Source organism: Oncorhynchus kisutch, linkage group LG24 (genome assembly GCF_002021735.2).
Source record: "Oncorhynchus kisutch isolate 150728-3 linkage group LG24, Okis_V2, whole genome shotgun sequence".
NCBI lineage: Eukaryota > Metazoa > Chordata > Actinopteri > Salmoniformes > Salmonidae > Oncorhynchus > Oncorhynchus kisutch.
The window spans coordinates 331,262-341,285 of NC_034197.2; the positions used below are offsets into that span (position 1 = coordinate 331,262).

The 10,024-nt window shown below is 41.7% G+C and overlaps 1 protein-coding gene across 1 annotated transcript; it reads left to right on the top strand.

Annotated features, from left to right (window-relative positions):
• Positions 1–336: 336 nt before the first annotated feature.
• LOC116356993 (zinc finger protein 664-like) lies at positions 337–8,412 on the top strand. Its single transcript, XM_031804083.1, has 2 exons — positions 337–912; positions 5,542–8,412. The coding sequence occupies exons 1-2, from the start codon at positions 585–587 to the stop codon at positions 6,483–6,485; spliced, it is 1,272 nt and encodes a 423-aa protein (XP_031659943.1). The 5' UTR covers positions 337–584; the 3' UTR covers positions 6,486–8,412.
• The last annotated feature ends 1,612 nt before the right edge of the window (positions 8,413–10,024 follow it).

Here is a 10,024-nt window from a genome sequence, read left to right on the forward strand (position 1 = left end):
TATGATGACGGTGGCTAAATGCCAGAGGTGATGAGCCAATAAGAGGAGTTTACTGTGAGTGTGACGTAAGAATGACAAACGTATAAAACGTGTGTGCTGGAAGGCAGTTGTCCGGCTCGGCTTTTATTATGAAGTAATAAAAAGTCCATTTGAACTCACATGCGCCGGTATTTGTGATTTGTGAATGAACTTTATGATAAAAAAAAATGCATAATGCGATGGAACGGTTGACGAAAAATTAAACCACAGAAAAAATATATTGACTGAGCGTTGCCCTCTCGTCAGAATATGACGATGTGCGACTTTAAGGCAATGCTGCTTGTGTGACGTATAATCTAGTGGACGGAACTCTTCTTTCAGCAGCAGTAACAGTTAGTCAGACACCTCCGTAGCTTGCTAGACAAAACAGGCGAACCAATAAAGCTCTTTAGACGCGTTCGTGTGTATTAGACACTGTGTTTTAAACCCACTTCTGTCGTCTAGTTAGTTATCCGGTTTAATTTCATATTTACGGTGTTGTTGTTATTATTCAGCTAGCGGGCTGGTTAAGTTAACATTAGCCTAGCTAGCTAATATCCCCGACCATGCGGTCACTAAGCTACTCTCCACCTACTAAAGAAGAGGTGGGTATCACAGTAAAACAAGAAGTAGAGGGTGAGGCCGTTACTGTGAAAGAAGAAAAAGACGCGTTCAGAGTGAAAGAGGAGGAGGATGTTACAGTAAAAAGAGAGGAGGATGGAGTTTATGGATTGAAAGAGGAAGAGGGGGAGATGACTGTTACATCGAAGAAGGAGGAGGAGGAAAGTGGATATCTGGGCCCGGTTTCCCAAACCCATCTTAAGGCGTCCGACCGTTCTAACGCTGAATTTAGCCATAAGATGGTTTTGAGAAACCGTTCCCTGATTAACACGAGTAAGTACTGTCTTAAAAACAGAGGCACAAACTCTCCAGTTGTTGAACTGATGTTTGGTGTTAAAGCGAAAATGTGCAATTGCTACATCCATATTGTGACTTTAATTATTTATTTCTAGCCATTGATTCTTGAAGAATATAACACATGCCTCATGAGCTTAGTTCAACTGTTGCACCCCATCAGATCCCCAAATAAGCTTTTTTTTACTCTAATGTTTAGAAACAATGTAACAACTGCCTGGTTGTGTGGGTTTTTTAAACAACAACAAAATGGCTGCCCAGAGGCCTGGTTTGGTAAACAGCTCTCACATTCTGAGAAAACAGCTATTGGAGCAACTGTAACCCAACACCTAGCGACCTCCCGACATCTTGGCGTAACAGTTATAAGGTGTTGGCTTGACAGTCACTGGACACAGGTTTGAGTTCAGCTCAGGGCTACCTCCTGAATTCACTACACTATGAATACGAAGACTGGCCATCCATGACGTCAAAATTATTGTTTAAACAGATTTGAGGCTATATACTGTAGTATATTCTATAATTGCCAGTGTAGATTTCCTGTGGGGGAAAATACATCTTGGTTAACCAAGAGTCATCTGTAATTTCTACCAATCACCACAATTTCTACCAATCACCCCATGTGTTTTTATAAAATCTATATGTACTGAACGAAATCATGCTTTAAGCACGCTGTTTGATTAAATAAATAAGACACAAATGACTAGAGGGAGCCGGTCATCAATATAACCTGACTAGATGGTACCAGTCACCAATATAACCTGACTAGATGGGAGCCGGTCATCGACATAACCTGACTAGGAGTGAGCCGGTCATCGACATAACCTTTTTTTTTACTCTGCAAGTCAGTTAAGAACACATTCTTATTTTCAATGACTGCCCTATGTTCAGGGGCAGAATGACAGATTTGTACCTTGTCAGCTCGGGGATCCAATCCTGCAACCTTTCGGTTACTAGTCCAACGCTCTAACCACTAGGCTATGCTGCCGCCCCAACTTAACCAGGAAAACCCCTCCACTGCTGGAATTCGTCAATTCTGCCGTTCTGCTCCTGAAGTGTTCACTAATAGACTAGTAATAGACTACAGCAGCAGTCGGCAACCTTTTCCAGTTGGAGTGGCGCATCTTGCGGGGTCAGGTCTGCGAGGTCTGCCAGGGGCCATTTAATTTAGTATCCGTTTGGGTCGACATGGGGAATGATTGTATTTTCCCATAGTATGTTTTACCAAAGTTGACCAACTGAAAGGGAGTGTAATTTTATGACTATTATTGGATTCTAAACTTGGAACATTGAGATTTTAAAGACATGATCGATCAGACGCAGATTATATAAAGGAGTGAGCTCTGTAGAAAGACAGAGTGGCTGTGGAATGTGCTGGGTGGACGGGAAGAGATCACAGGATTGCTATAAGGGAAGCGGATGGACATCTGTGGATTAGGCGGAAGAGGGGTTGAGGTCAGGAGGTCAGGTCAGATCCCCTGAAGGGAGTTATAAGAGTTTAGTATCCTGTTACCCTTTTCCTGTCGAACCAGAAGATGTAAGGATTGGAGAGAAGGAAGAGTGTCCAAAGTGGGGTATATATACTTGTGATGGTGAGAACATGTTTTTGTCTGAACTACGGCTGGAACGACCCTTTGGGAATATTTAAACTTGGTTAAGCTTCTCTAGTGTCCGTGAGTTATTTACTCTGAAAAATTAGAACCTAACACTATAATTAGTGTTCCCTGAAGGAGGGAAACGAGGTACAACACCTGTTTGGCCCTACCCCTTCCTGGGTCGGTTTAGAGCGGTATTAAACTTAAGGAATAAATCGGAGTCTCGCGCTCATCACCTGTAGAAGGCGGGGCTTCCAACGAGGTGTGAATTTAATAGTATGTTGTACCTAGTTTATCTCCTTCAGGGATCAGTAGTTATAGACAACGTTACGCTTGTCATATGATGAACTTCAACTTAAATACTGGATCTTGCTTTTGGATCGTTTTTTTTGTATTCTGAAATGCATTCGAACTATGTATCATTTATTGGCTCCTTATGGTGCGCTTGGAAAACAGTTTTTGTGGAAACAGAAATACTAAATCATTTCAGAGTTTGCTAAGTCCAATGGTTTTTAACAGAGTCATTTTGTAATCCACGATGGCATAGCAGTAAGACATGTTTGTTGTAAATGGTTTTTTTTTTGGTCTTTTTGTATATATTACAATCTCTTTTTCCATTTTTAAATTAAATATACCTTCCGGCAGCACACCTCACCCAATGTGATACGGATCTGCAATTTTTTTTTAGACCGTATACCTAGAACCTCCATCAGAAGCTAACCAGCTAATTATCTACTAGCTGTTTAGTCATTGTTAGCCACTGCTAGCGGACTTTCTTTTTTAGCTCCAGCTGGTTTTAGCTTGTCAGTCTACACAGCGCGATATCATCCATCAGCATACCGGACTGTTTTTCTCCACCACATCACCATATTCCTGCCGTAAACTCTGGATCATTACACTGGATAATCGCAGCTAGCTAGCTGCTACCGAGTGGCCCTGCCCCGACGCTAGCCTTGAGCAACTTTTCAGAGAAGTCAGGAACCAATACACACAGTCAGTTAGGAAAGCAAAAGCTAGCTTTTTTTAAACGGATATTTGCATCCTGTAGCTCTAACTCCAAAACGTTTTGGGACACTGTAAAGTCCATGGAGAATATGAGCACCTCATCCCAGCTGCCCACTGCACTGAGGCTAGGAAACACTGTCACCACCGATAAATCCACGATTATCAAGAATTTCAAGAAGCATTTCTCTACGGCTGGCCATGCTTTCCTCCTGGCTACCCCAACCCCGGACAACAGCTCCCCACCCCCCGCAGCTACTTGCCCAAACCTCCCCAGCTTCTCCTTCACCCAAAACCAGATAGCTGATGTTCTGAAAGAGTTGCAAAACCTGGACCCGTACAAATCAGCTAGGCTAGACAATCTGGACCCTCTCTTTCTCAAATTATCTGCCGCCATTGTGGCAACCCCTATTACTAGTCTGTTCATCCTCTCTATCGTCAGAAATTCCTAAAGATTGGAACACTTCTGCGGTCATCCCCCTCTTCAAAGGGGGTGACACTCTAGACCCAAACTGTTACAGACCTATATCCATCTTGCCTTTCGAAAGTCTTCGAAAGCCAAGTTAACAAACAGATCACTGACCATTTTGTATCCCAGCGTACCTTCTCCGCTGTGCAATCCGGTTTCCGCGCTGGTCATGGGTGCACCTCAGCCACGCTCAAGGTCCTAAACAATATCATAACCGCCATCGATAAGAGACAATACTGTGCAGCCATCTTCATCAACCTGACCAAGGCTTTTGACTTTTGTCATTCACCATATTCTTATCGGCAGACTTAACAGCCTTGGTTTCTCAAATGACTGAATCTCCTGGTTCACCAACTACTTATCAGACAGAGTTCAGTGTGTCAAATCGGAGGGCCTGTTGTCCGGACCTCTGGCAGTCTCTATGGGGGTACCACAGGGTTCAAATCTCTGGCCAACTCTTTTCTCCGTATATACCAACAATGTTGCTCTTGATCCAGCTTAACCCAGATGACACCATTCTGTATACATGTGGCCCTTCTTTGGGCACTGTTAACAAACCTTCAAACGAGCTTCAATGCCATACAACACTCCTTCCGTGGCCTCCAACTGCTCTTAAACGCTAGTTAAACTAAATGTATGCTCTTCAACCAATCGCTGCCCGTGCCCACCCGTCCAGCATCACTACTCTGGACGGTTCTGACTTAGAATATGTGGGACAACTATAAATACCTAGGTGTCTGGTTAGATTCTCCTTCCAGACTCATGTTAAGCATCTCCAATCCAAAATTAAATTTAAAAAACTGCTTCCTATTTTGCAACAAAGCCTCCTTCACTCACTAAATGAGAACTTGTTCTCGACTGGCCTAACTGGTTAAATAAAGATGAAATACAAAAAAAATCTTACCTTTTATTATTAGCAACACCCAAATGGATACTGTCTGATGCGGTTCTTCAATAATTACACAATTCTTAATACTGTAGCAAACCTATTAAGCAGGACATTCAAATGAGCCTTACAATTATAATCCAAAGTAGTGTGAAATGTACTCATAAGCATTCTGGAAAATGTGGTTCCTCCCCTGAGTTTTCCCCCATTCACATTCAGAATACATTGTGAAAAACTAAAATCTTTGCTCACCATTTTTGCTCCAGGCAGATATACTACATCCATAACTAGCGGTTTCCTCATTAGCAGGGAGGTGTTTCTCCAATCAAATTGTTTGTGCATTGCCCTTGTGCCGCAATTTTATTAAACACAGAAAGGGGCCTATATTGGAGACCAAACGTCGTCTGGCACACTGCTTAGAGTTTCAACAACATGGCTAACTTATTTCTAGTCTACAATCATCAATGTTACTACTAATGTGAAAACAAGGCAAAATATGACTATTCTTGCTCATTTTAAGACAATTGTCAAATAATTTTAGCATTCATTACAGATGTCAATTGTTGTACAACATCATGGCTACTCTGTTGGCCTCATCTTTTTTTTACAGTGGTTTTCCATTGTTGTGGGCCTTTAATCATCTAACTTTGTTCACACAGGAGAGAGTGGTGACTATCGTGGATCCTCTGGGGAGTCTCAACAACCTCATGATGCTGAAGAGGCAGAGAAGTGTCTCTCCAGATCAAAACACCTCAAACACCTGCAGAGATCCACAGGGAAGAGAACTCACTGCTGCTCTGACTGTGGGAAGAGATTCACCTCATCAGGCATTAAAATTCATCAGAAAACACACACAGGAGAGAAATCTTATAGCTGTGGTCAATGTGGAAAGAGTTTTACTTCATCTAGCTATCTGACAGTACACCAGAGAAAACACACAGGAGAGAAACCTTATAGCTGTGATCAATGTGGAAAGAGTTTTACTTCATCTGGCTGTCTGACAGTACACCAGAGAATACACACAGGAGAGAAACTTTATAGCTGTGGTCAATGTGGGAAGAGTTTTGCTACATCTCACCGTCTGACAGTGCACCAGAGAATACACACAGGAGAGAAACCTTATAGCTGTGATCAATGTGGGAAGAGTTTTGGTCAATCTGGAAAGCTGACAGTGCACCAGAGAATACACACAGGAGAGAAACCTTATAGCTGTGATCAATGTGGGAAGAGTTTTGCTACATCTAACCGTCTGACAGTGCACCAGAGAATACACACAGGAGAGAAACCTTATAGCTGTGATCAATGTGGGAAGAGTTTTGCTACATCTAACCGTCTGACACTGCACCAGAGAATACACACAGGAGAGAAACCTTATAGCTGTGATCAATGTGGGAAGAGTTTTGCTACATCTAACCGTCTGACAGTGCACCAGAGAATACACACAGGAGAGAAACGTTATAGCTGTGATCAATGTGGGAAGAGTTTTGCTACATCTAACCGTCTGACAGTGCACCAGAGAATACACACTGGTGAGAAACCTTCACACTCCTGGGCCAGACTACACTCAATCATAGGACCTACTGAAGAGATGAGTCTTCAGTAAAGACTTAAAGGTTGAGACCGAGTCTGCGTCTCACATGAGTAGGCAGACTATTCCATAAAAATGGAGCTCTATAGGAGAAAGCCCTCCAGCTGTTTGCTTAGACATTCTAGGGACAATTAGGAGTTGTGTTACACTTACCACGTTGGTGACCCACTTGAATCAAAATGTAGCAAGCTTGTCCTCTAACCAGGGATGTACACATTACTCCCAGATTCCGTGTGGTTTTTGAGCTGTTAGTTTTAACAGGACGTGCAACATAATCTCCCTCTCGCACAAATTATTTAAGCATGATATCGATGGGTGATGACAAATAAGTGTTGCATTCCCTTGTTTAGCGACCCCTAAATTTAAATGCATCACTCCAACTGCAGCTGACTGTCTTCTGTAGGTTGTCCTCTAACCAGTAAGGTAAAATATATCTCCCATTTCTGTGTTTTTTGTTGTTGTGTCAGTTCCCCCCTAATCAATATCAGTGATTTATTGCTACTTGTCAAAACAACAGCGTTTTTGGTGCTTGTGCAGTTTATCAGGAGCTTCTTTTAAAAAATACAAGTAATGTGATTATTGTGGCAGATGTTTGTGTATATAGCACATGTTAGGTTTTCAATTTATCCCAAACTGTTTCTGCATATTGGTTATTGATTTGGACACGTTAAAACTGTGTTTTGACATTGGGCTATCCCACCAAGCAAAATGTAATTGAAAAGACGTTGAAAATAAGACTATGCAATCAAATATTTCATATTTACATTTCATGTAACATTTGGTAGTGATATTTATTCATGCAACCAACTGACAATTTTTTGGTACAATTATATTGACATCGTTGCCCTGTTTTTAGAATATCAGGGTTAATTCTCACATGTGCCAAACCAAATGTACTAGAGCATGATATTGGGGACTGGGCCCCGATCCAACAACATGCCTATCGAGTGAACCCCGAAAAGAGAGAGAAGCTCTGCAGTGAGGTGGAAAGTTACTACGGATATCGCAGGAGTTTCCTCTTGAAATCAGACATGTCCGTGGTAAGGAAAACTTGGTTGCTGATTATCTCTGGGGTGGGCAGTCAAAAAGATTTGCGTTTAGCCAGTGTGTTATACCATGATCACAATTTATTTGGAGTTTTGTCTTCTTTTTTTCCGTATTGAAACTGCACTGTTGGTTAGGGGCTCGTAAGGAAGCATTTCACTGTTGTATTCGGCGCATGTGACTAATACAATTTGATTTGAGTTTTGTTTGGACTCGTTCCAAGGGAACCGGAGTTCTAGAAGCTTGTTCGTTTTAGGAAGATGAGAGTTCTAGAAACTAGTGAGTTTTAGAATTCTATAGAAAGAAAAATGAGAAAAAAATAATACGATTGTTTATTATTATTTAGGAATAGGTGTTTTTTCTTGTTTATATTGGTGAAGGTGAAGCATTGTAGTTGATTATAATGTGAAATGGAAGTTTTCTGTTGGTGGTGAGCAAACTTGTCCAACAAAAATATAGGATATATTTGTTGTCTTTTGGGGGAAGGTGTTCCAGGCTTTGGTTTTTCCATTTATGTTTTGAGGTTGGACTTTAGCACATGTAGCTCGTTAGTACTGATTGGAGTCACCTCGGTAGTCAGTATGTGTTTTACCTGAGCTGGTCCAGGTTCTATTTAAGAGTGTCTGGCCCAGTTGTCTTGATAGATGTGGAGAGTCAACCTTTAGTTGCGCCACCTTTTTGGTTTACTTCCTGTCTTTAAGTTTGTGGGTTTTTCTTTTGTTTACATCTTCTTGGGCAGATTTAGTGGGTCTCATGGTGGATGTCTTTCATGTCCCAGTTGTTGTTACTAGTCAACTTCCAGTGGACACCCCCATAGTGTCTTTCAGAGCCCCTCCTAAAAAACAAGCTAATATTTTGGGTTGGATATTGCATCCAATTAATATTTCAATCAATGGAATTTCCTTAATGTTCATTAGTCTTTCAGTTGTTAATCTTCTGTTTGTTGTGTACTAAATATTTTTGTTTATTTTCATTTTGTTTTTTTCCTGTGAAGCCATTGCATCCATGTCTGAAATGTGCTGTATAAATAAAGCTTGATTTGATTTCAACAAATGAACCCAATGACTGACCAATCAACAGACTCTTGGTCCCTCTTAGTATGAAAAACAGTATCAATCCCACTTTTCCAGCCTGCTGAAGGCGTGGTGTAGTGGTAAACACCACCCCCAGCTCTACCAAGGGCTTGAGGTGGTCTCCCACAGCTCTGCTTATGTCATGCTCTGTGGCCTTGCCGTTCCATTCCTTGACTGTACCTGCAACACAGAAATAGACATATTTAGTCATATTATATAAAACATAAGTAATGGATATAGAGCGTCTATGGCCTCAGTTACACCTGGCACCTAAATGTGACTTCTGTCATCTGATCACTCCAAACTGCATTAGGTTCAGATCTACCAGGATGGGCCTTTGACAGTCTGGACGCAGTCAGGCCACTGAATATAAATAAGCAACGTAAAGAGGTAGGGCGAATGAGTGGGGAAAAGCACATTCTACACAAATGACCTTCATAATAGCAAAGAACAAATGTGTGTGCCTGAGGGGAAATTAACTTTCATACAGCCAAAAGGGGTGAGAAATTACACCAATATCAGTGGACAATTGGCACTAATGTAAATAAACATAGATGATGGAACATACTCCCTTATGCTGACGTGATGAACCACTAAGGGGACATAAATATTTACCGTCTAAACCATGTGTGACCTCTCTGGCTGTAGAAGTGTTCTTCCTAACCAGTCCCTCAACAGCTCTCTGACTGAGCTCCACCCTCACTGGGTCTTCAGAGGAGAGGAAGGCTGAGGAAGGATGGAAGGATGAATGGATCAGTCAGTCAATAAAGTGTAGAGCTGCTGTCTGACCAAATCACTATTTTAGTAGTTCATTAAAGTAAATAAGGCTTTATGACTGCTGAATATGAACTATCAATCACTTAGATTGTGTATTTTCAGGTAGAGATACATCCCTGTGACTTCCCTAGCCCATTGAAGTTGACATTTAAAATGGTTAAGTTAGGGGTTAAGGTTTAGGGTAGGGATGTCCCAAGAATCCCAGATAGCATTGACCATTGTGCATTTCTATCCGATGTGAAATGGCTAGCTAGTTAGCAGGGTGTGCGCTAATAGCGATGGTAACGATGTTTCGTGGGAGGCAGTTGTTGATGTGTGCAGAGTCCCTGGTTCGAGCCCAGGTAGGGGCGAGGAGAGGGACGGAAGCTTTTCTGTTACACATTCTTCGGTCTCTTTTACGTAGCAGGTGTAAAAGAAACACAGACAAGACAAGTTGGCGCTCAGGTCATTACGGTCATTGTAGTTAAAATAAATGGCATCTAATTATGCATAACTGTATGTGGGGTTGTTAGAGAAGAATGTGATTGTCAGCCCTAACAATCTATTCTAGCACCTCATCAGGTTCTGAAAAAGTCTTCATTGATGACGTGTTCCTTCTATTCCAGGGCACAGCAGAGGAACTTCATCGATTCTACTCCTTCATCAATACAAGCAGTGAAC

Excerpts from the sequence above, each read along its gene's own strand:
- LOC116356993 (XM_031804083.1), top strand. The coding sequence starts at position 585 with ATGCGGTCACTAAGCTACTCTCCACCTACTAAAGAAGAGGTGGGTATC. Across the intron at positions 913-5,541 it reads CCGTTCCCTGATTAACACGA|GAGAGAGTGGTGACTATCGT; the intron begins GTAAGTACTGTC and ends TTGTTCACACAG.